Here is a 25,698-nt window from a genome sequence, read left to right on the forward strand (position 1 = left end):
TGAAAGTGCTGGGATTACAGGCGTGAGCTGCTGTGCCGGACTGGTCTCTTGTGTTTTGTGTGGATGTGGCTGTGTGTGTGTGTGTGTGTCAGGGGTGGCTGCAAGCGTATGTGTGTGTGCACATTGAGGCTGGAGAGTGTGTGTTCAAAAGCGTGCCTGCTTGGGCTCCCCGCGTGTGCACACATGTGCCCGTGACAGACGACCTTCTTGTGTGCCTGAGCATTTGGGAGCCTCGTGCTGGACCCTGAAGCATGAGGTCGTGGTGGGGCCTGTTAACCATTAGCCCCCCGGGGCTGCTAGAGAGTGGCGCTGTCTGTCTTGGTCAGCGGTGCGCGTCGGCCGCGGGGCACAGATCAGCGCCTACCCTGCTCGCTGTGGGCTCTGAAGCCAGCCTAGCCGATGATGGAGCCCCAGTGACCACCGAGCTATGGACAGGGCCGCTGGGGGTGCACCCCCACCCTCTCCGACCCCGAGGAGCTGCTGGCAGAGCCCTGTCCACTCTTGCCTCAGTTTCCCTGCTGGACACAAAGGGCAGAAGTCCAGGTCCCTTCGATGGCCCAAATTCTCTGATGTCGATCCTGACTGGGGCGGCGGCGACACAGCCCCCGCAGCTGCCCCGCGGTGGCACCCACGAGGGACGCTTGACTCAAGGTCCCCTCCACTGGCGGCCGGGAGCCGGGCCGGGAGCCGCTGCGGTGCCGACCTGGTGGGTGGCACACGGGGGCGGGTGCGGACCGCCTCTTCTCCGCTCTGCCGGCTGCACATGGCCAGAGGACAATTGGGGGTCACAGGGTTAAACGGTGACTAATCTGGCCATTGAAGGCGCCGGCGCCGGGATGCAGCCTTGCCCCTTGGTCAGGGCTGGGCTGGGGGTCCGTGGGCCCAGGCGGGTGGGCAGGGATTGGGTGGAGGCCGCCCCTCCTGCTGCCCCTCAGTCCCTGGTTCTGGCCAGGCTCAGGAAGCGAGCTCCCTGGGGACCCAGGCCCCATGCCCAGAAGCCACGCTGGACATAGTGCCCAGATTCCATGCCCGGCAGCCTCCTCTGCCACCCTCGGAGACGGAGAACGTGAGAGCGAGTAAGAACCCGCCTTCCGGGAGGAGCCCCGTCCTGGATCAGATGGCATCCCCCAAAACTCACGTCCACCCAGAACCTCAAGATGGGACTGCATTTGGAAATGGGGTCTCTGAAGACGTTGTTAGTTTCAGTGAGGTCCTGCAGTGTAGGGTGGCCCCAAATCCCATGCCGGTCAGTTGTCCGCTAAGGGGGAGGTCACACCTGTGATCCCCGCGCTTTGGAAGGCCAAGGTGGGAGTTTCGCTTGAGCCCAGGAGCTTGAGACCAGCCTCAGCAACAGAGTGAGACCCCTGTCTCTACACAAATTAGCTGGGTGTGGTGGTGCGCGCCTGTGGTCCCAGCTACTCAGGAGGCTAAGGCAGGAGGATTGCTTGAGCCCAGGAGGTCGAGGCTGCAGTGAGCTATAGTGGCACCAGCTATAGTGCACTCCAGCCTGGGCGACAGGGCAGGACCCTGTGTCAAAAAAAGAAAAAAAAAAAAAAAAAAGGATGGGCGCGGTGTCTCACACCTGTAATCCCAGCACTTTGGGAGGCCGAGGCAGGCGGATCACCTGCGGTCAGAAGTTTGAGACCAGCCTGACCAACATGGTGAAACCCCATCTCTACTAAAAATACAAAATTAGCCAGGTGTGGTGGCAGGCGCCTGTAATCCCAGCTATTTGGGAGGCTGAGGCAGGAGAATTATTTGAACCCAGGAGGCGGAGGCTGCAGTGAGCCAAGATCGCACCACTACACTCCAGCCTGGGTGACAGAGCGAGACGCTGTCTCAAAAAAAAAAAAAAAAAGAAAAGAGAAATTTGGACGCGGACACGTAGGGAGATAGCTGTGTGGAGACAGAGGCAGAGGCTGGAGTGATGTGGCCACAAGCCAAGGACACCTGGAGCCCCCAGAAGCTGGGAGAGGAGGGAAGGACCCTCCCCTGGAGCCCCAGTGACACGCTGATGTCAGACTTGTGGAGAGAAGAAACCTCTGCTGATGTGGCACTGTGCCCTGGGCAAGGTTAGGGCAGAAACACCAGGCTGTGCCTCCCTGGGCACACATGTGTCTGAGCCCGACCCTTTCATGGGCACTTACGGAGCACCTGCTGTATGCCAGCCCAACCCTCTCATGGGCACTTACGGAGCACCTGCTGTATGCCAGCCCGACCCTCTCGTGGGCACTTACGGAGCACCTGCTGTATGCCAGCCCGACCCTCTCATGGGCACTTACGGAGCACCTGCTGTATGCCAGCCCGACCCTCTCGTGGGCACTTACGGAGCACCTGCTGTATGCCAGCCCGACCCTCTCGTGGGCACTTATGGAGCACCTGCTGTATGCCAGCCCGACCCTCTCGTGGGCACTTGCGGAGCACCTGCTGTATGCCAGCCTGACCCTCTCATGGGCACTTACGCAGCACCTACTGTATGCCAGCCCACCTGCCTACTGGGGACACAGCCGTGCATGGAGCAGAAGCTCCCGCCCCTGGTACTGGAGTCCTGACGGAGGCAGCGCAGTGGAGGGCGGGCCTGTCTTGTCATTATCTCCCGGGCGTGTCTGCTCCCCGTGTGTCTGGCTGCAGAGGCGCGTCCAGGGTGTGTGTGTGTATGTGTGTGTGTGTGTCTGTGTGGGAGTGTCTGGCTGTGAGGCTGCACGGAGGCCTGTCTGGGTAGAAGTGTCAGTGGGGGCGGTCCCACGCGGCCATGGTGTGTGTCTGCTACAGCCTCAGCCCCGTTGCTGCAGTCAATGCCCCCAAACCTTGACCTGTCTCAGGGGCACCACGTTCACTGCTACAAATGTGGGTCTTCTGGGCAAGTGAGCGTCCCCCACCCAGGACCCCTGACCCCGGCCCTGGGAGGGCCCGACTGCCGGCCTGGCTGAACCTCCTTCATTGTCTGGTTTTCAGGGGTGGATTTTGAGACAGGGTCTTGTGCTGTCACCCAGGCTGGAGAGCCACGGTGCAGTCATAGCTCACTGCAGCCTCGACGTCCTGGGCTCCGGTGATACCACGTCAGCCTCCCAAGTAGCTGGGACCACAGACACTCGCCACTACACCCGGCTAACTTCATTTTATTTTTTGGAGACAGGGTCTTGCTGCATTGTCCAGGCTGAACTCCTGAGCTCTTAGGGGAGCCGGGATGTCCCCGGGTCCTGCAGTCGCTCTCTGTCTCCATCTCTTCTTTCTCCTCTCCCCTCTCCCTCTCTCTGCCACCCGCCCCGTCCCTTCTACCACATCGCCCTGTAATTCCTCCCTGACGGCCATTTTTCTGGGAGTGGCTGGGCGTCTCTGCTCCAGCTGGCGCCCTGCCCAGCCACTGCCCCCCCCACCCAGTTGGCTACATGTCCAGCTCATGGGGGCACTTGGACCTGGTTCTTGGGGAAGAACTAGGCAGATCACCTCTGTGGTTATTCATTGCTTTAATGCCACCTGGGGGGAGAGAGCCTGGGCATGCCAACATGCGGAGATCCCAGCTCTGCCCGACCTGGGCCGGCTGCCTGTGACCTCCTCCTCTCGGCCTCAGTTTCCCCGCCTGTAAGACAGGGATGGTATCGGAAGGAGTGCAGCTCCTGTGATTTTGTTTTCATCCTTGGCCTTTACGGTTCACCAGGTTTCTCCTCTGACTCCTGTAGAGAGTGGATGGCATGCAGCGTGGGCCCTGCTGCGTACCCCGGGTGGCCCCAGCCCACCTCCGTCTGCTCCCTGCGGTGGGTGGGGTGGGGGGGTGTCCCTGGAGCGGGCAGAGCCTTGAGTGACTCCTCCGAGGCTGCTGCCCATGGTAGGGGCAGTTCCTGTCCTGGCCTCGGCCTGGGGTCTGGCAGAAGCTCTGGCCAGGTGTACCCCGAGGGACCCCAGACCGTGAGCCCACCAGGGAGGGCCCTTCCTCTTGACTGCCGGGTGGGAGGCGGGAAGCAGCGCCTTCCTTCCTGCAGCCGTCTTTGGGCTCGGACTCCAGGCGGGCCCATGTCCCACTATGGGGATGGCGTTGACATGGCCGGGGCAGGCGTGTTCTGGCCCCTTGCACTGCCCGGCTCCTGCTGCTGGTGCTGGGCTGCGTTTCTGTTCAGAGAACCTAGGCTGGGAGTGATGGGACCGCAGTCTCCCGCCAGGTGCCTGTTTCCGAATGGACACTCCTGCGGGGGATGACACTTCTGGGGCTTTCTGGGACCGTCCAGGTCCCGTCTGCAGGGAACCCCAGGACGGAGTTAATTGCTGAGTGCCCAGCTCTGGGCAAAGTGCTTGGACCCTGCGGTTACTCCGAGCCCATTTCTCAGCAGGGAAAAATGAGGCTCGCAGAGGCAGGGCCCTGGTGTCCAGATGGGAGCATGAGGGCGTATTGTGGGTGGGCTGGCTGGTCTGGGGGGTGGGGACCCTGTACAGAACGCCCCGGCCACGTGGAGTGACAGGTTCGTCACTGCCTGGGGGAAGAGAACACTGGGTATTTCATTTTTAATTTTTTGTTTTTTTTACTTTTACTTTTTCCTTTTTATGTGTGCATGTATGTATGTATGTATATATGAGACAGAGTCTTGCTCTGTCGCCCAGGCTGGAGTGCAGTGGTGCAATCTTGGCTCACTGCAAGCTCCGCCTCCCACATTCAAGCAATTCTCCTGCCTTAGCCTCCCGAGTAGCTGGGATTACAAGCGTGCACCACCATGCCCGGCTAATTTTTTGAATCTTTTTTTTTTTTTTTTTTTTTTTGAGACGGAGTCTCACTGTCTCCCAGGCTGGAGTGCAGTGGTGCGATCTCGGCTCACTGCAACCTCTGCCTCCCGGGTTCATGCCATTCTCCTGCCTCAGCCTCCCGAGTAGCTGGGACTACAGGTGACCGCCACTGCGCCTGGCTAATTTTTGTATTTTTGGTGGAGATGGGGTTTCCCCATGTTAGCCAGGATGGTCTCAAGCTCCTGACCTCAAGTGATCTGACTGCCTCAGCCTCCCAAAGTGCTGGGATTATAGGCATGAGCCACTGCGCCCGGCTAATGTTTTCTTTCTTTAATCCCAAAGGCTTCAAAACTAAAATTCTGTTTGTTTGTTTGTTTGTTTGTGTGTGACAGGGTCTCACTCTGTTGCCCAGGCTGGAGTGCAGTGATGTCATCTCGGCTCACTGCAGCCTCGAGCTCCTGGGCTCACATGATCCTCCTGCCTCAGCCCCCCAAGTAGCTGGGATTACAGGTGTGCGCCAACATGCCTGGCTAATTTTTTTTTTTTTTTTTTTTTTTGTAAAAACAGGGTTTTGTCATCTTGCCCAGGTGGGTCTCAAACTCCTGGGCTCAAGCAATCTGCCCACCTCGGCTTCCCACAGTGCTGGGATCACAGGTGGGAGCCACTGTGCCCAGCCCACACTGAGATTCTGCATTTGTGGCTTCCTGATCCTTTGAAATGTTGGCTGGGTGCCCCCCAGTGCTGGGCACTGTGGGGTGGGGTGTGTCTGCGTGTGGCCTGGGGCACCCCCTGCCATCAGCCCAGATCCGTGTCTGTGTCTGCATCTGTGAAACGGGTTTCCTGGCAGACAGAGGGGCTACTTAAGGCCAGTGCCCTGGGCGGGGACTCCATTAGGGACTGCAGGCCCCGGATTTCCACGTCATATCTCGCCGCCATGGGGCTGCCTCCTGCCTCCTCTGCACCAACTTTCTGGAAGTGCCTGTCAGCTGATCCCACCCCGGCCACATCTCAGCGCCAGGCCTGTCGCTGCCGTCCCGGACTCGTGGGCCTCAGTTTCCCCAACTGTGAAACAGGCTGGTGGCCGGTCAGCGTCTCCTCCCTGAGCAAGGGACTCCCCCATCCATGTCTTAGCCCCCACCCAGATGCCCCAGGACCGTTTCACAGATAAGACCGAGGTTCCAGGGTGGCGATCGCACGAAGGGCCCGTCACGGGAGAACGAGGAGGGTCTGGCGTCAGCAAGCTCCCCCCAAATCTCGTGATCTGGAAATCCACAGAGAAGCACCTTCACCGCGCCAGCTTCCCGGGCCGTGCTTCATGGTCATTTCTGGAGCGTGTTATTAATATCCGCCCCGTGGGTGCAGCGCTGTGTATTTCCAGAGCAGGGACTCGGGGCCCGTCAGGGCCGGGGGAGTGGAGCCGGCAGATGTTTGGCCCTACCCAGAATCACTTCCCCAATTTCCCCACGCCCGGCGGGGCCCTCAGCATCTGCATCCGCCGAGGCCCGGCTGTGCTGACGGGAATTGAAAGGACCTCGTGGCTTAGGCAGGCGGGGGAGCCCCCGGCTGGTCAGGTGCACCAGGAGCAACCCATGGCCAGGCAAAGCCCAGAAAGGGCGGGGAAGGGCCTGAGGTCACACAGCAGACGCTAGCTAAGTGCCTGCTGTGTACGGGCAGCGGGTCACCCTGCAAGTAAGCGCCTGCTGGGTGTGGGTGACCCTGCCCTCGCCGACCCGTCAGTCCAGGTCGGTCGGGGCCGCCTGTCCCCTGGTGTTTCGCTTCGCAGCCCACCTGCGCCAGCCAACCTCTTCCCTCCTGCTCCCTGAACCGGGAAGTCCGGGCCCTTTTTGGACACTGCGTCTCCCCGGCGTACAAGATAGTCCCGGACATACAAGAGGTGCTCAATAACGGCTGCAGAGTGCCCTGTCCTGGCAGAAACCCTGCGGACTGATAGCCCCGTGTGGCTGGCCCTGTGGTCCGCACTCAGCTCCGCCGCCTCTGTCAGTCCTGGGAGTTTCCGGAACGGGAAAAACACCGAGACTCAAAATCCCCCGGCCTCCCGGGGCCACGGTCCTGCGGGACCACAGCGCCAGCTTCCGCTTCTTGATGGCATCGGCCCCACCCCCACCATGGGTAAACTGAGGCCCGGAGAACGGGCAGACTGGGGCGCGAGACTCCAGGTCCTCCAGGTCCTCCTGCCCCCCTGCCCTCCTCCCGCCTGCAGCCGCCTGCAGCCCCATTCCTTCTTCATTCCTGCCTCATCTGTCCAGCTGTTCATTCCTGGCCTCTGGACTCTGTGGGGAGGGGACGAGGGATGAGGCCTGGAGTCTTTTTTTTTTTTTTTTTTGAGACAAAGTCTCACTCTGTCACCCAGGCCGGAGTGCAGTGGCATGATCTTGGCTCACTGCAACCTCCGCCTCCTGGATTCAAGTGATTGTCCTGCCTCAGCCTCCTGAGTAGCTGGGATTACAGGCGTGCGCCACCACGCCCAGCTAATTTTTGTATTTTAGTAGAGACAGAGTTTTACCATGTTGGCCAGGCTGGTCTCAAACTCCTGACCTCAGGTGATCCGCCCGCCTCGGCCTCCCGAAGTACTGGGATTACAGGATTACAGGCATGAGCCACCGCGCACGGCCATCCTGGAGTCTACAGCAGTGATGTGGCTGCGGGGGCGCGCTCTGGCCACCTCCTTCCCGCCTCTCCAGGCTGTAGACAAGTGAGGGGCTTTGCAGGTTGCTGGTGCTCTGCAAACCTGGTTACCAGAGCGGTGTGGACCCCCCTCCCTGCCTCAGTTTCCCCAAATGCAGAGCAGGGCCCCAGGGGTGTGGGGAGGCAGTGCTGGGTCCCGCCCTGCCCACCTCTCCCAGCGGCGGTGTGGGTGCTTGTGTGGAGGGGGAGGCGCCGAGGCCCCCAGGGACCCTGCCCACCTGGGGAGCAGCAGCCACAGGTGCTGAGTCATCTCAGCCTGTGCCCCAGGCCTCCGCCGCGCCCGATAGCCGGATTATCAGGCCTCCGGGAGGAGGCAGGGGGCTGGGGGTGCTGTCTGTGGATGGGAGCTGCCAGGAGTGGGGCTTCAGAGAGGGGCCGGAAAGGGGACACCAGCATTGGAGGAAGGAAAGCTTCTTACGGCCTCTTTCTTTTCCTTCTTCCTCCAACTCCTGGCCTCAAGCCATCCTCCTGCCTCGGCCTCCCAAAGTGCTGGGATTATAGGCAGGAGCCGCCGCCCCTGGCCTTTCCCTCCCTCCAGTGGACGCCTGCTGGATTCCCGCCACTGTGCCCCACAGACCCTGATTCTGTGTTGTTTTTTTTTTGAGACAGAGTCTCGCTCTGTCGCCCAGGCTGGAGTGCAGTGGTGCGATCTCAGCTCACTGCAGCCTCTGCCTCTCAGGTTCAAGTGATTCTCCCACCTCAGCCTCCTGAGTAGCTGGGATTACAGGGGTTCACCACCACGCCCGGCTAATTTTTGTATTTTTAGTAGAGACGGGGTTTCTCCATGTTGGCCAGGCTGGGACTCCTGACCTCAGGTGATCTGCCCACCTTGGCCTCCCAAAGTGCTGGGATGACAGGTGTGAGTCACCGCGTCTGGCCTAGATTTTGCCTTCATGGGTGGGAGGCAGGCAGGAAAGATACAAAGAGGCCGTCCCCAGAATAAATGGATGAGCACCCAGCCTGACCCCGGGAAGTTGCTGAGGGTCAGCGCAGGCTGCCAGCTGCTGCAGGAGTGAGAGGGGCCCATGCAGGGAAAGGGGGGTTCAGGGGGAGCAGCCAGCGTGTGTACAGATGGCTGTAGCCATGTGGAGGTGTGCGTGGGGCCCGGCAGGGAGTTGGGCCTTCTTCTGGGAGCAGTAGGGAGCCATGGTTGACCCTGGAGCAGGGGAGAGACCTGGTTTGATCTTGATCTTGACTTCCAAGCCCCTCGGTCCCTCCAACCTTGGAGGCTGCTGGAAGGAGGGGGCATCTCATTTACCATCCTGGCTGCTTCATGGGGATTTGGGAGATAAAAACCAGCTCTTTCAGTTTAACTTTTGTTGTAGGAGTCACAATGAGTTAGTTCTTTATTTTGTTTTTTTTTTTTTTGAGATGGAGTTTCACTCTTGTTTCCCAGGCTGGAGTGCAATGGCACGATCTCGGCTCACCACAAACTCTGCCTCCCGGGTTCAAACGATTCTCCTGCCTCAGCCTCCTGAGTAGCTGGGGTTACAGGCAGGCACCACCATGCCTGGCCTATTTATAAGCCTAAGATCTTTTAAGGCCGGGCGCGGTGTCTCACACTTGTAATCCCAGCACTTTGGGAGGCTGAGGTGGGCGGATCACAAGGTCAGGAGTTCAAGACCAGCCTGACCAACATGGTGTGAAACCCTATCTCTACTAAAAATACAAAAATTAGCCAGGCGTGGTGGGGCACCTGTAATCCCAGCTACTTGGGAGGCTGAGGCAGGAGAATCGTTTGAACACGGGAGGTGGAGATTGCAGTGAGCCGAGATCACGCCATTGCACTCCAGCTTGGGTGACAGAGCGAGACTTCATCTCAAAAAAAAAAAAAAAAAAAAGATCTTTTGAAAGTAGACTGCATTGGCTGGGCACTGTGGCTCACACGTGTAATCCCAGCAGGTTGGGAGGCTGAGGCGGACTGATCACTTGAGTCCAGGAGTCCGAGACCAGCCTGAATGAGCAACGTGGTGAAACCCCGTCTCTACAAAAAATGCAAAAATTAGCCAGGAGTGGTGGCGTGCACCTGTGGTCCCACCTAATCGGGAGGCTGAGGTGGGAGGATCACTTGAGCCCAGGAGGCTGCAGTGAGCTATGATTGCACCACTGCACTCCAGCCTGGGCGACAGAGTAAGACCCTGTCTCAGAAAAAGGAAAAAAAAAATGTAGACTAAAGAACCAAACCTCAGAGTTCCCCGGCTGGTCTGGGTGGGCCCGGCCGTTGGATGAATTCTTTTTTTCCTTCTGACCCTTCAGCCCCGCTGGGTGCGTGGGCGCCTGGGAGGCTCAGGCTGCTGCCCGGAGGGGGCGGCTGCTGACTCAGATCTATTGCTGCCTCTTCTGAGCATCTGCAGACCTATATCTGGCCTTAGAGGAAAACATACTACTTCAGTTTCCCAGAAGCCATATTGGACGGTGCAAAAACGTGCCTTTTAGAACATTTCTCAGGCTGGGCACGGTGGCTCATACCCAGAATCCCAGCACTTCGAGAGGCAGAGGTGGGAGGATGGCCTGAGGTCAGGAGTTCGAGACCAGCTTGGCCAACATGGTGAAACCCCATCTCTGAGAAAAATACAAAAAAAAAAAATTAGCCGGGCGTGGTGGCGCATGCCTGTAATCCCAGCTACTTGGGAGGCTGGGGCAGGAGAATCGTTTGAACCCAGGAGGCAGAGGTTGCAGTGAGCCAAGGTCACACCACTGTACTCCAGCCTGAGCGACAGAGCGAGACTCGGTCTCAAAACAAAAATAAAGTGTCTCAGGCCGGGTGTGGTGGTTTATGCCAGAATCCCCGCACTCTGGGAGGCCAAGGAGGGAGCATCACTTGAGCCCAGGAGTTTGTACCCAGCCTGGGCAACATAGCAAGACCCCATCTCTACAAAAAAAGTTAAAACTTGGCATGGTGGTGCATGCCTGGAGTCCCAACTACTCCAGAGGCTGAGGCAGGAGGATCACTTGAGCCTGAGAGGCTGAGGCTGCAGTGAGCTGTGATCATGCCAAGGCACTCCAGCCTGGGCCACAGAGCGAGACCCTGTCTCAAAAAAAAAAAGGAAAAGAAAATTTCTCTTCTTCTGACATCTCTCTGCCAAGTCTCGGGCCAACCCTCCTGGAGGCTCAGTCAGGCCAACCCTCCTGGAGGCTCAGGGCTGGGCAGTCCACCAACGCTAGACACTTGGATTGTTTCTTGGATTTCCCTGAATTCTGTGCCCAAAGAGAGCGTCTGAAGGGCTGCAGCTGACCAGGTGCTTCCCAGCTCCTGCACCCTCCACCCCTGCGGTGGCCTTATCCCCAGGTGGGGCCTCATGGACTTTGGAGCCTCCTGGGAGACGGGAGGGGGCCTGGGGGGCAAAGGTTCTCCCAGGGGGCCCTGCAGACAGGCGGTTTCTTTACAGCCTGGGCCTCTGGGCCCAAGGACACCACCCTGGGCCCCCCGCAGCTGCTGGGACCTGGTGGGAGTGCCCAGGTGAGGCCTGCCTGGGGACTGAGCGGGGAAACCACAGCCCCGGCGATGTGACCTTAGGCGCTGCCCCCCTGTGACCTTGGGAGCTGCTGGGGGAGGGGCCGCCTGTGCTGGCCCTGGCCACCCCCTCCTGTCCTGGCCAACCCTTTCCTTGGATTTCCTGCAAACCTCTGGGGTCTTTTTCTCACCTTCCTCCCACCTCCCAGAGCCGGTGGGCTGGGGAGGGGAGTTCTGAGCCGGGGCTGAGCTCCCTGGTTCCAGGCAGGTCCGGCGGCCGGGGAACCCCCACCCCACTCCCAGGTGGCCCTGGGACTTATCTTGCACCCTGTCCGCCAGCAGACTCCACTGACCCCCTCGGAGCTGTCGTTTCTCTGGGAGGTGGGGTGGAGAAAATAATCAACGTTTCGCCACAAACAAGAATTTCCTGTTTGCCCTTCCAGGGCTTGGGGGGGTGGCGGTTATCTCACTTTTTCCTCCCCTCCCCCACCGGCGCCACCACCTGAGCCCCGCCGCCCTCCCTCCTCACAGGTGCCCCCTCCAGAGAGGCCCGGTCCTCATCAGGTGGGGGCGGCACCTCCCACCCCCCCCAGGCCTCCCACACCCCAGTGCAGAGCCGGGGAGTGTCAGGGTCGGGGGCCACAGCATGTCTTCCCTCCATCCCCAGAGCCACAGGGTGTGTCTTGCAGATCCGTGTAACGGGGCTCGGGCGTGCAACGTTCCAGGAAGAAAACCAAAGAGGAATGAAGGGGTCGGAGGCTGAGGGGGGCTGTGGAGGGGGCTCTGTCAGAAGGCGACGTTTGGGCGGGAAGGCAGGAGCCAAACGGGGACCTGGGAGCTGCATTCCAGGCAGAAGGAACAGCGCCGCAGAGGCCCTGGGGTGGGGGCATGTGTGTTTTACAAAGAAAGCCGCCAAGGCTGGGTCTGGTGGCTCCTGCCTGTAATCCCAGCGCTTTGGGAGGCTGAGGCAGGAGGATCACTTAAGGCCAGGAGTTTGAGACCAGCCTGAGCAATATAGCAAGACCTTGTCTCTATAGAAATACAAAAGTTAGCCGAGCGTGGTGGTGCCTGCCTGTGGTCTGAGTGGCTCAGGAGGCTGAGGTGGGAGGTGGAGGCTGCAGTGAGCCAGGGTCTCACCACTGCACTTCAGCCTGAGTGACAGAGCGAGACCCTGTCTCTAAATAGGGCAGCCCAAGGCCGGGGCGGAGGGAGCAGGAGAAGGCAGGGAGGGGCCAGGAGGGTGCTGGGGGGCCCTGGGGGGCTGTGGCCAAGGGAGGGTCATGCTCAGATGTCTGTGAAAAACCCCCCACCCCACCCCACCCCACCCAGCTGCTGAGCGGGGAAGGGTCTGGCAGGAGGGGCGGCTGGGGGACCTGGAGGTGGCTTGGCTCCACGTGCTCTGTGCCTCGGTTTCCCCTTCTCTGAAGCAGGTGGTGCTGGGAAGGGGAGACGATGGGCCCAGCCTTGGTAATTAGGGGTCCACACCTTCCATCCCCCACAGCAGGAAGTGGACAGAGGGGAGGGGACCCCCTCAGGGAAAGACCCCCAGGCCTGCCCTGTGGCTCCGCATTTTCTCGGGATCGCACTGAAAAAGCAAGTTCATTTAACGTGTGTTTATTAGGCAACTGCTGTGTGCCCGATTTTGGATGCTGGCAACAAGATAAGAATTCCACGTGTTCCAGGGCAGACAAACGAGAGACAAATGCGTGAATCCACACAGCTGGGGGGCCAAGGGGGGCTGTGAGCCAGAAACCCCGTGAGGCCGGTGGTCGGTAAAGGTGGATGGGAGCAGAGCATCTGCGGAGGTGATATCGGTCCTGGGAGGACGGGGGCTCCCCTCCAGGGAGGGAATGACCACAGGGGACCCAGACGAAGGGAAGGGGCTGAGAAGGCCTTGCAGACGAGAGGAACAGCCGGGGCGAAGGCGGCTGGTCGGGGCTGATGGGGGCGGTGGGGGTCTCAGCGGAGGGGCACCTTCAGAACCTCACACCCGACCCCTCCCGTGATCAGAGCAGGCCCCAGGGAGGTCAGACGGCGTGGAGGGGAGGGCGGGCCGCTTATCTCGGCCCTCAGCCCCCGGGGAGGGAGTTTCTGGAGATTTTGCCCAATCTCCAGCCTGGGTTTATGGCTCCTGTGGGTGTGTGGTGGGCGGCTGATTTCAGAGCTTTCTGGTCGACGGCCCCCTTTCAGAGGGGCCGGGTTTCAGCCACAGAACCCAGGTGAGAACCAAGGCCTGGGTTTGCCATGGGGTGTGCTGTGCTGTGTCCCAGCAGTTCAACCCGGGATCTGGCCCACAAGGGGGGTCTGGACACCGCCATGGGCAGCCTGGACACCGTCCCCTGCTCTCCCATCCCTGGGGCCTCGGCCAGCTGGCCAGGGCGGGGCGCCCCCCGCAGGGGAGCGGAACCGGGGGCCAGAGACCCATAAAGCCCAGGCGGCCTTTTCTACTGGCTTTGTTGCTGGCTGCCCACAGCAACGGCCATTAGAGCTGCCTCCCCGCCAGCAGCTGGGGCCCCCGCAGGTCCTCCCTTTACTGCCATGCATCAGTGCCCCGGCCCCACGGGGGTCTGACTGTGCCTCGCCACCGGCCCGGTTCACCCACCATTTGGCCTGGGAGTTAATGGCTCCCCCCTCCAACCCCAACCTTGGCTGGCTGTACATGGGGCAGCTGATTGCTGCCTGGCGACTTGGTTTCCCCATCTGGGATGTGAGGGTAGCTGGGGCACCAGGTGCTTGGGATAAAGCTGCTGTGTTTTCTCACACACTCTCCTTGAGAGATGGGGAAACTGAGGCAGGAGGTGCAGTGAGGTTTCTTGTAGGGGCTGTGCTGGGGAAGGGGGGTCCAGGCAGGGTAGACCCCCCAATACCGGGTCAGAATCTCAGAGGAGACGATCTTCCGCTCACCCTGGAAGGGCCCAAGGTGTGCTGGCCTCTACCTGCGCATCTTAGCAGGGGGGCTGCATAAGGAAGGACCTCAAACCGCAGGCGTAAAACAAACGAAACCTGTTCTCCCTGCGTCCTGGAGCCCAGAGTCCAAAATCGAGGTGTCCGCAGGGCTGTGCTCCCTCCAGGGGCTGCAGGAGGAGCCTTCCGCCTCGCCCAGCTCCTGGGGGCTCCGGGAGTCCCTTGGCGTGTGGCCGGCCTCTGTCTCTGTGTGACCGTCTCCGTGTCTAAGAACCCAGCCCCTGGATGTAGGGCCCACTGGCCTTCACTGTGACTTTTTCTCAATTTGATCACATCTGCAAAGGCCCTTTTTCCAAATAACATCTCGTTCTGAGGTTCTGGGCAGATGTGAATTTGGGTGGGGGGTGGCGTTCACCCCAGGACAGCCCCAGCGGTAAAGTCCTCCCCATTCCAGTACCTGCTGCCTCAGGCATTTCCCTGGCAAGCTCGTCCCGTCCCCCTCTCCGCTCTGTCCCCCTCTCCGCCCTGCCTGACTCACTTTTGCTGCTGAGAAAATCAAGATTCAAGTAATGAGCATTTATTAGGCAACTGCTGTGTGCTCGGCCGATTCCAGACTCTGGGAACAAAACAGACTAAACCCCAGATAGACTCCTAGATCCGTGACTCAGTGATGGACGGGGTCTCGGAGGAAAAGCGTGGAGGGGAGGGGGCGGGAGCCGGGCCGGGGTCAGAGGACGAGGCCGGGCGTGTGGCCGTGTGTGCGTGCCTGTGCTCATGGGACCCACCGGCCCGGCCCGGCCAGCCGGGTCTACCTGCGGGCCCCACACCCCTCAGGCAGCTGAAGGGGAAAGGGCCTCCCCGGCCACCATAAATCAGCGCAGGAATGCAGGCTGGCCAGTCTGGCGCTGGCCGGGGTGGGGCGGAGACAAAGACCAGGCAGCTGGACCTCGGGCAGCCTCGACCACCCAGGGCAGAGGTCAGGACTCCTGGCTGCCCGCCCCCAGCCCCTTCCCGGAAGGCCTCACTGGGCCTCCAATACACAGACGGGGAAACTGAGGCCCAGAGAGGGGCAGGACGGCTGCAGGGTGATGGGGCCCTTGGCCGGCCTCCCCAGCACCTGGGATGTCCCCGCAGCAGGCGCCGGGTGTGGGTCTCCTTCCTGGGCCCTAATGACGGTCATCCCAGCTGAGGCCTAATTGGTGGTTTTAAGGCTCCCCACTGCCCAGCCAGCCACATTCCCCCGAGCTTAATTGGCAGCCTGGTATTTGTCGCAGCTCCTCCTCGGCAAATTGGCCCCCGCCTGAACTCCGCTTTCTAATTATCCCTGCCGGCTTTCCCCCACCCTGCCCGCCAGAACCTGTGGGCGGGGAGTGCTGGGGGACCTCCTGGCCCCTTGTACCCCAGACGGAGCCTCTTTCCCCTCTGGAAGACGGGGCCTGGTGATCTCCTTCCTCCCCAGCCACCCCCCCAGCAGGCAGAGGCAGTCGGTGGCTCATTTCATAGCTGGAGGCCGAGACTCCAGGCTCCAGGTGTGGGGAAGCCAGCAGGAGGCAGGAGGACCGGGATGGGAAGCAGGACAGGGCTCTGGGCCGAGTCCCTGACAGCCCCCAGGCTCTGGTCCCACACTCACCACTATGCCTCAGTTTCCTCATCTGCAAAGCAGAGCCAGTTCTCGGAGCAAATGCGCTCCTGTCCGACCCTCAGGCCAGCCCCAGGAGGCATGCTGGTGATTTTTTGCAGCGATTTGCTGTGTGAACTCAGGCAGGCACTGTCGTAGGGTAAATTGTGTCCCCCAAAGAAAAGGTGGAGGGTGGTGGCTCCCGCCTGTGACCCCAGCACTTTGAGAAGGTAACATGTGAGGATCGAGGGAGCCCAGGAGTTCAAGACCAGCCTGGGCAACATAGAAAGACCCATCTCTACAAGAGAAAATGTAAAAACTTAGCCGGGTGTGATGGCGAGTGCCTGTGGTCCCAGCCACTTGGGCAGCTGAGGCAGGAGGATCCCTTGAGCCCAGGAGGTTGAGGCTGCAGTGAGCTATGATTGCGCCACTGCACTCCAGGCTGGGCGACAGAGTGAGACCCTGTCTCTAAAAACAAACAAAAAAAGACTTTGGGAGGCTGTGGCAGGCGGATCACTTGAGGTCAGGAGTTCAAGACCAGCCTCGCCGAATAGTGAAACCCTGTCTCTACCCAAAAAATACAAAAATTAGCCGGGCGTGGTGGCAGGTGCCTGTAATCCCAGCTACTCAGGAGGCTGAGGGGAGGAGAATTGCTTGAGCCTGGGAGACCGAGGTTGCAGCGAGCCGAGATTGCGCCATTGCACTCCAGCCTGGGCGACAGAGCGAGACTCCATCTCAAAAAAAAAAAAAAAATTAAAATTAAAAAAAAAAAAAGAAATAGGCCGAGCGCAGTGGCTCACGCCCATAATCCCAGCACTTTAGGAGACTGAAGCAGTTGGATCACGAGGTCAGGAGACCATCCTGGCCAAATGGTGAAATTCCGTCTCTACTAAAAATACAAAAAAATTAGCCGGGTATGGTGGCGGTCACCTGTAGTCCCAGCTACTCAGAGAGGCTGAGGCAGGAGAATGGCGTGAACCCAGGAGGCGGAGCTTGCAGTGAGCCAAGATCGCGCCACTGCACTCCAGCCTGGGCAACACAGCAAGACTCCATCTCAAAATAAAAAAAAAGAAGAAGAAGAAAGAAAGAAAAAGAAAAGAAGAGGACAGGTTCAAGCACTGGATTCCCAGTACCTGTGACAGGACCTCATTTGGAAACGGGGGAACTTACTGACGTACAATCACGTGTTGACACTTTGGTCAACCTCAGACTGCAGATGGGATGGTGATCCCACAGGATTAGAATTCCATATTTCTAGTAGCTCACGCCTGTAATCCCAGCACTTTGGGAGGCCGAGGCGGGCAGATCACAAGGTCAGGAGATCGAGACCATCCTGGCGAACACGATGAAACCCCGTCTCTACTAAAAATACAAAAAATTAGCCAGGTGTGGTGGCGGGCGCCTGTAGTTCCAGCTACTCAGGAGGCTGAGGCAGGAGAATGGCGTGACCTGGGAGGCGGAGCTTGCAGTGAGCCGAGATCGCGCCACCTCACTCCAGCCTGGGGACGGTGAGACTCCGTCTCAAAAAAAAAAAAAAATTCCATATTTCTTGTGCACCTTTTGCACCTTTTCTGTATCCAGCTGTGTTAGACGCACAAACACTCACGCTCGTGTTGCCATTGCCTACAGGACCCAGGACGGCCACAGATTTGTAGCCCAGGAGCACTGGCTGGGCTGTGCCTGTGCCTGGGTGTGTGGGAGGCTCCACCCGTGAGGTGTATGTGACTCACTCTTTGATGTTCACGCTGACGAAATCACCAACAGACACATTTATCAGGACGCATCCTGCATGAAGACAGAGGCAGAGGCTGGAGCGACGCGGCCACAAGCCCAGGAACCTGGAGCCCCCAGAAGCCCTGAGAGGCAGGAAGTTTCCTCCCTTGGAGACTTTGGAGGGAACGCAGCCCTGCAGACACCTTTTGTTTTGTTTTGTTTTTAGAGACAGGGTTGCGTCCTGTCACCCAGGCTGGAGTGCAGTGGTGCGGTCTCAGCTCACTGCAGCCTCCACTGCCCAGGCTCAAGCAGTCCTCCCACCTCAGCCTCCCGAGTAGCCGGGACTGTAGGCATGCGCCACCCGACCTGGGTAACTTTTTGTTATCATAATGTAGAGATGGGGTCTCACTATGTTGCCCAGGCTGGTCTTGAATTCCCGGGCTCAAGAGATTCACCCGCCTCCCAAAGTGCTGGGATTACAGGTGTGAGCTGCCACCCTGAAGAGAAGTCGGTTTTGGACTTCCGGGCTCCAGGACTGCGGGAGAATAGATTTCTGTTGTTTTAAGCTGCAACGTGTGGCTGTAGGGAGTTAAGGATCGATTTGAGATGAGGTGGCCCTAAAACCAGCAGGCTGGTGTCCTGAGAAGAGGAGAGAGAGACGGGGAGACGGTCTTGTGGAGAGGGAGGCAGAGATTGGAGCGCTGCGGCCACACGCCAGGACGCACCTTGATCTGGGGTTCCCGGGCCCCTGGACCGGGAGAGGACACTGTCTTGTCCCAGGCCACCTGGTTTCTGGTGCCTCCTTGCAGACCCTCTGGGAAGCTCATTCACCGGCATTTCTGTCTTGCAGCCTTGTGGTTCTTCACCTGCCCAGCGGGGCCTCCGGCTCTGTTTTGGCTCTGGCAGCAGCTCGGGGGTCCTAGGGGTGGTGACGTCTGCTTCTGTCCTCCTGACCTGGCCTCCAGTGCAGGAGGGACATGGTTCCCACACCTGAGCTCTGGCACCAACTAACCCATCCCCTCTCCGCCCTCACAGCTCTACGAACTCGACGGGGACCCCAAGAGGAAGGAATTCCTGGATGACTTGTTCAGCTTCATGCAGAAGCGAGGTGAGCCCTCTGCCCCCACCCCCCTGGAGGGAGGTCACAGAAACAGGGCTGTAGGAGGGGCCCTACTGGCTCCAGGTATGTCGGGGAGGTAGTGAGCACGCCGTGGCTGGAGGCATCCAAGGCTCCTAACTCAGGAGGGACTTCAGGGGTGTCTTGGAGGGAAACACATCCTGCCATGGAGGTTTGATGCAGGAGGCACGCCTGTGAGTCTAAGGGGTAGGTCCCTTGGTGGGGGGCAGGGCAGTCTCAGGGCCCCAACCCAGAACAGACAGTCCAGGTCGTCTCCTTAGCATCCAGGGTGCAGTGGAGTGGGGGTCCCCGCTGCTGGGTACTGGGTGAGTGGAGCCAGCCTCTGTGTTTAGGGAGTGGGGTCAGATCCGGGCTGGCCAGGTGGGTGCAGGTGCAGCAGGAAAGAAGCCCCCCGCCCGGCCGCGAGATGGCTTAGAGTCTAATGATCTCATGGCGGCCGATGTGACGTTTGAGTCCTGGCCCCTCCCCTCCTCCCACGAGGGCCTCAGTTTCCCCATCTGTAAAAATGGGCCACAAACAGTCCCTGCCCAAAACTCAGTGGCCAGCAGTTACCCCAGATGTGCTGAGTGCAGGGCTGCTGTTTACTGTGCGCACTTATTGGGCACCAATGGTATACCAGGCTCTGTGCCCCCTGAAGTCTCCTGGCCTGGGGAGGGCAGGTCTGGGCTGGTGTCCAGGTGGGGAAACTGAGGTCCAGACACAAGACAGACTCAGAGACGACCAAGGGTAGCAGGGGTGTCCCAGCGGCCATTCCCAGGCCTCACCCCAGCTTAGAGCGACCACAGGGCAGAGAGTGCGGCAAGGGCTTCCATCTCGCCTCCAAGTCCTCGTCGGCCGGAGAGGGTCCTGGGAGCGTCTGCCGCCAGGTAGGAGCCACTCCAACCCCCTGGACACTCCTCTAGGGCAGGGAGCTAGCTCCGATCCCCACTGTTCAGACGCGGGAGGAGGCCTCGGGGCCCACAGAGGCAGGAAGGGGTGGAGCAGAGGGCTCTGTCCCCGCACTTGGGGCCGTCACAGGGGCCTGCTGTGTCCCAGCCTCCGCCACCCCTCCCCTGGCTTCTATAAACACAGGCCCCAGACCCGCCACTGCCAGCCGCCCGGAAGGGAAGGAGAAGGAGGAGGGCTGTGGGCCCCCCGGCCCACACTGCCCAGTGGCCTCCGAGTTAACCCCTCCCGTGCTGGGAACAGAGGATCCAGACCTGGGACCTGGGCGGGGGCCCGTCCTGTGTTATCCTCCAAGCTCAGCCTTGACCAGGGCCCACTGCCCCCTGTGAGGCTGGACAGATCCTCCCCATAACCCTTTATCATCCTGTTCACACCTGCTCAGCCCTGACCACTCTGCTGTGGGGCTCCAAGCTTCTGGGTCCAAAGCCAACCCATTTTGCTGTTACCCGTGCCTGGTACAGTGTCTGGTGTCCTGGGGGTACTTAGAAAGCACGGTGAGGGCTGGGCGTGGTGGCTCACGCCTGTAATCTCAGCACTTTGGGAGGCCGAGGCAGGTGGATTACTTGAGGTCAGGAGTTTGAGACCAGCCTGGCCAACATGGTGAAACCCCGTCTCTACTAAAAATACAAAAATAGGCCAGGCGTAGTGGCAGGTGCCTGTAATCCCAGCTACTTGGGAGGTTGAAGCAGGAGAATTGCTTGAATCCAGGAGGCAGAGGTTGCAGTGAGCCGAGATCGTACCACTGCACTCCAGCCTGGGTGACAGAGCAAGACTCTATCTTTAAAAAAAAGAAAGCACAGTGAGGCTGGGTGAGGTGGCTCATGCCAGTAATCCTAATACCTTGGGAGGCCAAGGAGGGAGGATTTCTTGAGCCCATGAGCTATGATGGCACCACTGCACTTCAGCCTGGGTGACAGAGTGAGCCCCTGTCTCAAACAAACAAAAAGCAAGCATGGTAGGCTGCTCATGAGTGTGGGTGAGATGGGGGCCCCTGGCACATGGGGCCGTGAGGGTTGGTGTCCAGCTTTACCTCCCTCTTCAAGCTGGGAACTCCTACAGGACAGGAGCGAACGAGCTCCTATGCATCCCTCAAAACCCAGCCTCAAAGCTCCCTCTTCCTTGCCTTCCTCCAGGAGCTTCATGCTCTGTAATGGGGGCCCTTGGAGCTGAGAATCTGTCAGGTGAACCCGCCCATCACCCTAGACTCCACAATCTTCCTCTGCTTCACTCCAGAGAGAGGGAAACAATTTTTTTTTTTTCCTGTGTCACAAAGTAAAAACCTCTAACTAAATTTCTCAGAATTCTCTGGGGGCTAGAAGTGAGGGAGGGGTCCTGACCACACCCCCTCCCCTCAGCAGCAGCAGCTGGACCACCTGACCTGCTGTTCCCTGACAACCTCCCCACCCTTCCTTATCTGGGCCCTGATGATGCTCCCAGCTCCTTCTGTAAACATCCTCCTCCCGCCCGCTGCAGAGCCAGGGCGTGGCCCTGGGAACCAATCCTCTGCTGCTGATCCTTTTTTGAGACAGAGTTTTGCTTTTGTTGCTGAGGCTGGACTACAATGGCGGGGTCTCAGCTCTCTGCAACCTCCACCTCCCAGGTTCACGCCATTCTCCTGCCTCGGCCACCTGAGTAGCTGGGATTACAGGCGCCCGCCACCACGCCTGGCTAATTTTTGTATTTTTAGTAGAGATGGGGTTTCTCCATATTGGCCAGGCTGGTCTCGAACTCCTGACCTCGGGTGATCCGCCGGCCTTGGCCTCCCAAAGTGCTGGGATTACAGGCGTGAGCCACCGCGCCCGGCCTGATGCCGTTCCTTTTACTTTGCAAACTCTGAGGCCTAAACTGGTGTCCCGAGTGGGGCCGGGCAGAGGCTCTGGGGAGGTTTCCGGGCTGATCCTGCAGCTAAAACCCAGCGCGGCTCCTCTCGCTCAGGCTGTAAAGTGGGTTTCAGGTGGGGTCGGGTCTGAGGCTCGTCTTCCTCCAACCCGGGGTCTCCTCCATTCACTGGGGGTTTTGCAACCTGGGAAGGGCCTGGAAGTGGCTGAGGGTGGTGGGAGGTGTTTCCGGAAGGTCAGGCACCGGGGGTCCCGGGGGTAGCAGGTGTTGCCCAGGCAGAGGGCCGGCCGCTCACTCAGGGCTGCACCCGCTCTCCAGCCAGTCACATCCCAGAACCTCGATGTCCACATCCCCATCCCTAACGGGGCGATGGGCGTCCCCTCCCACCCCATGGTGAGTGGGCAGCAGCTGTGGCCTGGGCCACCTGCCCTCACTGGTCTTCACTGAGCGCCCACTGTGTGCCGCTGGGTGCCGGGACCCCACGTAGGCAGAACATGGGGCGGGGGCCAGAGACAGTACACAATTGATCGCATAAGTGCAGAATTTCACTGACAGAACGAGAGGTTTAAGTGGAGGCTTGCCTACTGTCAGGCCAGGGAGCGGCTGGGCAGAGGTGGAGCTGACATCTGAAGCCAGAGGCTCCTGGTGCAGGGGCAGCCTGGAAGAGCCCTGGAGGGGGCAGGTAGGGCTGGAAGGGTGGGAAGGGGCCATGTCTGCAGCCGGCTCCAGGAGATGAGGTTGCAGGAAGCTGAGTCAGCCCAGCCCCCTCTTCTTCCTGGGCTAGCCCACCTACCACCCTTCTCCTGCCTGGGCTAATCCTCCCCCTTTCCCACCCTAGGCCAGTCCACAGCCCTCCATTCTCCAAACTTGAAATTGGGTAAGCCAGGCTTTACCCCTTGCCTGCCTGAGGCTGCAGAGCCCATGTCAGTGTGGAGGGAACAGGCCTCTGGGAACACAGGCAGAGTTGTTTTGGCAGCTGCCGTGGTGTGTGGTGTGGAGAATGAATAACAAAGATCCGGGTGTCTCCCGCACATCCCTCCTCTCAGTAACCCTCCTCCCGAGGGCTGTGCTGTCCCTAAGCCCAGGTTACTGGTGGATAAACCGAGGCAGAGCTGCCCCCTCGGCATCCTCTTGAGCAGCGGTTCCCAGCCTGGATGATCCTGCACCCACAGAGGGCCCTGGGCAACGTCTGGAGACATCTGTGGTTGTCACAGCCTGGGCGGGGGAGTGCTCCTGGCATGGAGAGGGCGGAGGCCAGGACACTCGGCTCCCTGCAGTGCCCAGGTGGCCCCCAACCTCCATCTCGCCCCTTCCCCCAGGGACACCTGTGAACCGCATCCCCATCATGGCCAAACAGGTCCTTGACCTGTTCATGCTGTACGTGCTGGTGACGGAGAAGGGTGGCCTCGTGGAGGTCATCAACAAGAAGCTGTGGCGCGAGATCACCAAGGGCCTCAACCTGCCCACGTCCATCACCAGTGCAGCCTTCACCCTGCGGACCCAGTGAGTGGCGGGCGGCTGTGCCGAGGTCGGGCCAGGGCACTCTGAGCAGCCAGTGCAAGGGGCCTGCAGAAGAGGGAGGGGGCTGTGGGCAGCTGCAGAGGAGGGGGCAGTGGGCAGCCGCAAAGGGCACAGGGCCACACCGTGTGTCCAGGGCCAGAGAGCATCAAGTAGGGGCGTGAGGACCACACAGGCTCTGGGGTTATGCAATCGGGCCATTGCAAGGAACAGCATTGAGACGGAGGGAACAGCACGGGCGAAGGCCCAGCAGCTCTGGGGGCTGCTGAGCAAGTCCAAGGGAGGAACCAGGGATGGTGGTGCCACAGTGGGGTTTACTTTGTACCAAAGGCCAAAGGGAGCCATAGGGGTGACCCGGGTGCCATCCTCTTCCCTCGTCCCACCCACAGATACATGAAGTACCTGTACCCCTACGAGTGTGAGAAGCGGGGCCTCAGTAACCCCAACGAGCTCCAGGCAGCCATAGACAGCAACCGACGGGAGGGCCGGCGCCAGAGCTTTGGGGGCTCCCTCTTTGCCTATTCGCCAGGCGGGGCACATGGCATGCTCTCCTCACCCAAGCTGCCCGTGTCCTCCCTGGGCCTGGCCGCAAGCACCAACGGCAGCTCCATCACCCCCACCCCTAAGATCAAGAAAGGTAAGGGCCTGTATGGGGCCTGGGGCGTATTCCCAACTGAGCTTCAGCCTGGCTGCCTGACCTTGGGGGATACCTCTTCCCCTCTCTGGGTAACCAGGATGAAAAACCCTATAGTTGGCATGGAAAAGGGCTTCCAATCTACCAGTCCTCTGCCCATGGCAGACATTACCAATCCATCACCATTTTTCTAATCCCACACAGGTGGCAGGAAGACATTGCTAATCAATCTGTGTTTCCAGTCCTGGGGCCAAGGCAGACATTACTAATTGATCACTGTTTTTCCAGTCTACACTGAGGCAGGCATCATCAGTTGATCAGCTTTCCCTCCCACTGAGCCTCTGAATCCTCCATAACACAGAGGTACCAACAGCACACACAGCAATGTTGCCTCAGTTTGCCTGTCTGAGTTCCCATTTCTCATCTGGGCAACATAGTGAGACCCCATCTCAAAAAAAAAAAAATTAGCTGGGTGTGGCAGCATGCACCTGTGGTCCCAGCTACCCAGGAGGCTAAGGTGATCAGATTGGTTGAGCCCAGGAGGTCGAGGCTGTGGTGAACCGAGATTACACCACTGCACTACAGCCTGGGTAACAGTAGTGAGATCCAGTCTAAAAAAATTTTTTTAGGCCAGGCATGGTGGCTCACGCCTGTAATCCGAGCACTTTGGGAGGCTGAGGCAGGCTGATCGCTTGAGGTCAGGAGTTTGAAACCAGCCTGATCAATATGGTGAAACCCCATCTCTACTAAAAATACAAAAATTAGCCAGGTGTGGTGGCGCATGCCTGTAGTCCCACCTACTTGGGAGGCTGAGACAGGAGAATCGCTTGAACCCAGGTGGCAGAAGTTGCGGTGAGCCAAGATCACGTCACTGCATTCCAGAATGAGACTCCGTGTCAAAAAAAAAAAAAATTAGCCGAGCATGGTGGTGGGCGCCTGTAATCCCAGCTACTCAGGAGACTGAGGCAGAAGAATCACCTGAGCCTGAGAGGCAGAGGTTGCAGTGAGCTGAAATCGCGCCACTGCCCTCCAGCCTAAGCAACAGAGCGAGACTCTGTCTCAAAGAAAAAAAAAAAAAAAAAAGCTGGGCGCGGTGGCTCACACCTGTAATCCCAGCACTTTGGGAGGCCGAGGCGGGCGGATCACCTAAGGTCGGGAGTTCGAGACCAGCCTGGCCAACATGGAGAAACCCCGTCTCTACTAAAAATTCAAAATTAGCCGGGTGTGGTGGCGGGTGCCTGTTTCCCAGCTGCTAGGGAGGCTAAGGCAGGAGAAGCACTTGAACCCAGGAGGCAAAGGTTGCGGTGAGCTGAGATCGCACCATTGTACTCCAGCCTGGGCAACAGGAGTGAAACTCCGTCTCAAAGAAAAAAAAAAAAGAAGGTGCATGTTCCTGCCTTGAGTGGAAGGCAGGGCCCAGCCCCTCCTGGCCACCAATTCCCCTTCTTTCCTACCTAGAGGAGGACTCAGCCATCCCCATCACGGTCCCTGGCCGCCTGCCGGTCTCCCTGGCAGGCCACCCTGTGGTGGCAGCCCAGGCAGCAGCTGTGCAAGCAGCAGCCGCCCAAGCAGCTGTGGCCGCACAGGCAGCTGCCCTGGAACAGCTGCGGGAGAAGCTGGAGTCTGCAGAGCCTCCTGAGAAGAAGATGGCCCTGGTGGCTGATGAGCAGCAACGGCTGATGCAGCGGGCACTACAGCAGAACTTCCTGGCCATGGCGGCCCAGCTGCCCATGAGCATTCGGATCAACAGCCAAGGTACTGCCCTCATGCCCAGACCCGCTGTGCTTCCTGCGTGTGTCACACAGTGAGGGCCTTGGAGCCTACATATGTAAAGAGTGCCAACAAATCAATAAGGAAAAAAAAAAGGCCAGGTGCAGTGACTCACTCCTGTAATCCCAGCACTTTGGAAGGCCGAGGTGGGTAGATCACTTGAGGTCAGGAGTTCGAGATGAGCCTGGGCAACATGGTGAAACCCCATCTCTACTAAAAATACAAAAAATTAGCCGGGCATGGCAGTGTGCCCCCGTAGTCCCAGCTACTTGGGAGGCTGAGGCAGGAGAATCACTTAAACCGGGAGGTGGAGGTTGCAGTGAGCCGAGATAACGCCACTGCACTCCAGCCTGGGCAACAAGAGCGAAACTCCATCTCAAAAAAAAAAATAAATAAAGTAAACTGGCTGGGCACAGTGGCTCATGCCTATAATCCCAGCACTTTGGGAGGCTGAAATGGGAGGATTGCTCGAGCCCAGGAATTTGAGATTAGCCTAAGCAACACAGTGAGACGCCATCTCTACAAAAGTTAGCTGGGCGTGGTGGCACGCTCCTGTAGCGCCAGCTACTCGGGAGGCTGTGGTGGGAGGATCACTTGAGCCCAGGAGGTCGAGGCTGCAGCGAGCCATGATTGCACCACTGCATTCCAGCCTGGGTGACAGAGCAAGACCTGGTCTCAAAAACAAGGTAAAAAAAACAAAGCAGAGTATGGACAAATACACTTATTCAACAAATAAATATTGAGCA

The 25,698-nt window shown here is 59.2% G+C and overlaps 1 protein-coding gene across 4 annotated transcripts in view; it reads left to right on the forward strand.

The window, feature by feature from the left end:
- The window catches only part of ARID3A (AT-rich interaction domain 3A), a 47,076-nt gene that overhangs the window by 16,828 nt on the left and 4,550 nt on the right, over positions 1-25,698 (forward strand). For all 4 annotated transcript variants that reach the window (XM_054473561.2, XM_054473563.2, XM_054473560.2 and 1 more), the window contains exons 4-7: positions 18,144-18,216; positions 22,350-22,533; positions 22,938-23,185; positions 24,641-24,937. In XM_054473561.2, the coding sequence (XP_054329536.2) occupies positions 18,144-18,216; positions 22,350-22,533; positions 22,938-23,185; positions 24,641-24,937 (802 nt within the window). The remainder of the gene's footprint in view (positions 1-18,143; positions 18,217-22,349; positions 22,534-22,937; positions 23,186-24,640; positions 24,938-25,698) is intronic.

The sequence above is a fragment of the Pongo pygmaeus genome, chromosome 20 (assembly GCF_028885625.2).
Source record: "Pongo pygmaeus isolate AG05252 chromosome 20, NHGRI_mPonPyg2-v2.0_pri, whole genome shotgun sequence".
NCBI classification, from domain to species: domain Eukaryota; kingdom Metazoa; phylum Chordata; class Mammalia; order Primates; family Hominidae; genus Pongo; species Pongo pygmaeus.